The 879-nt window shown below is 60.6% G+C and overlaps 1 protein-coding gene across 1 annotated transcript in view; it reads left to right on the forward strand.

The window, feature by feature from the left end:
- Window positions 1-418: 418 nt before the first annotated feature.
- The window catches only part of EMH_0065940 (uncharacterized protein), a gene marked incomplete at both ends in the record, with an annotated part of 821 nt that continues 360 nt past the window's right edge, over window positions 419-879 (forward strand). The window contains one exon of the mRNA XM_013498452.1: window positions 419-857. Within this exon, the coding sequence (XP_013353906.1) occupies window positions 419-857 (439 nt within the window). The remainder of the gene's footprint in view (window positions 858-879) is intronic.

The raw sequence follows: 879 nt of genomic DNA on the forward strand, positions 1-879 counted from the left end.
CTGCTGCTGCTGCTGCTGCTGGGTCGGGGTGTACAGGGTGGTGTTAGTCCCTCTGCTGTGCTTTGTTTGTCGTTTTTATTTATTTCTTTTGTCTTTTATTCTTCTATATTAAACTCCACCCCTCTTTTTCTCGATAACAATAAAACCAGGGGCCCAGCCGGCGCGAGGGGCCCCCGGGGGTCCTCTGCATGCGCACGGAGAGACTGGGGCCTCTGGGGTGTACATACACCTGAACCGGCCCCACAGGGCCTGGGGTGTACGTGCAGGTGGTGGTGGGTGAGGGTAAGGAGTTGGGTTTGCAGCAGCCGCAGCAGCAGCGGCAGCAGCAGCCACTGCAACAAAAGCAGCAGCAGCAGCAGCAGCAGCAGCAGCAGCAGCGGCAGCAGCAGCAGCAGCAGCAGCTCCCCCCAGCCAGAAGATGTCTCCTTCTCCCCCCGCTCTCGGGGGTACTTTGTCTCCGCGAGACAGTGTTGTTGCTGCTGCATGCTGCGTCGGCAACCAGGTAGCTGACCTGCTGCCTGTCTTTGTGTTGGAGGGAGAGGGGGGCCCCCCAGGCCCTGGGGGGGGCCCCCCTGACCCAAAGGGGGGCCCCCAAGAGTCTAGGGGGCCCCCACCTCTCCCCTCAGAGGTATTCACGCGTAGCTTTTTGCGGCTGCAGCAGAAGTTCCGCAGCCGTGCGGAGCAGATGCAGCAGCAGAAGCAGCAGCAGCAGCAGCAGCAGCAGCAGGAAGCAGCAGCAGCAGCAAGCAGCAGCAGCACATGGGCCAGGCCCCTCTATGCTCCCCCGCTCGACTCTGTCTCCTCTAAATGTGGAGATACACCCGAAGGAGACACCGAAGAAGACCTAAACATTGACGGTGTTATCTCTGCCTTGCTGGA

Source organism: Eimeria mitis, genomic scaffold (genome assembly GCF_000499745.2).
Source record: "Eimeria mitis Houghton genomic scaffold, Emh_scaff3428, whole genome shotgun sequence".
In the NCBI taxonomy this organism is placed as follows: domain Eukaryota; phylum Apicomplexa; class Conoidasida; order Eucoccidiorida; family Eimeriidae; genus Eimeria; species Eimeria mitis.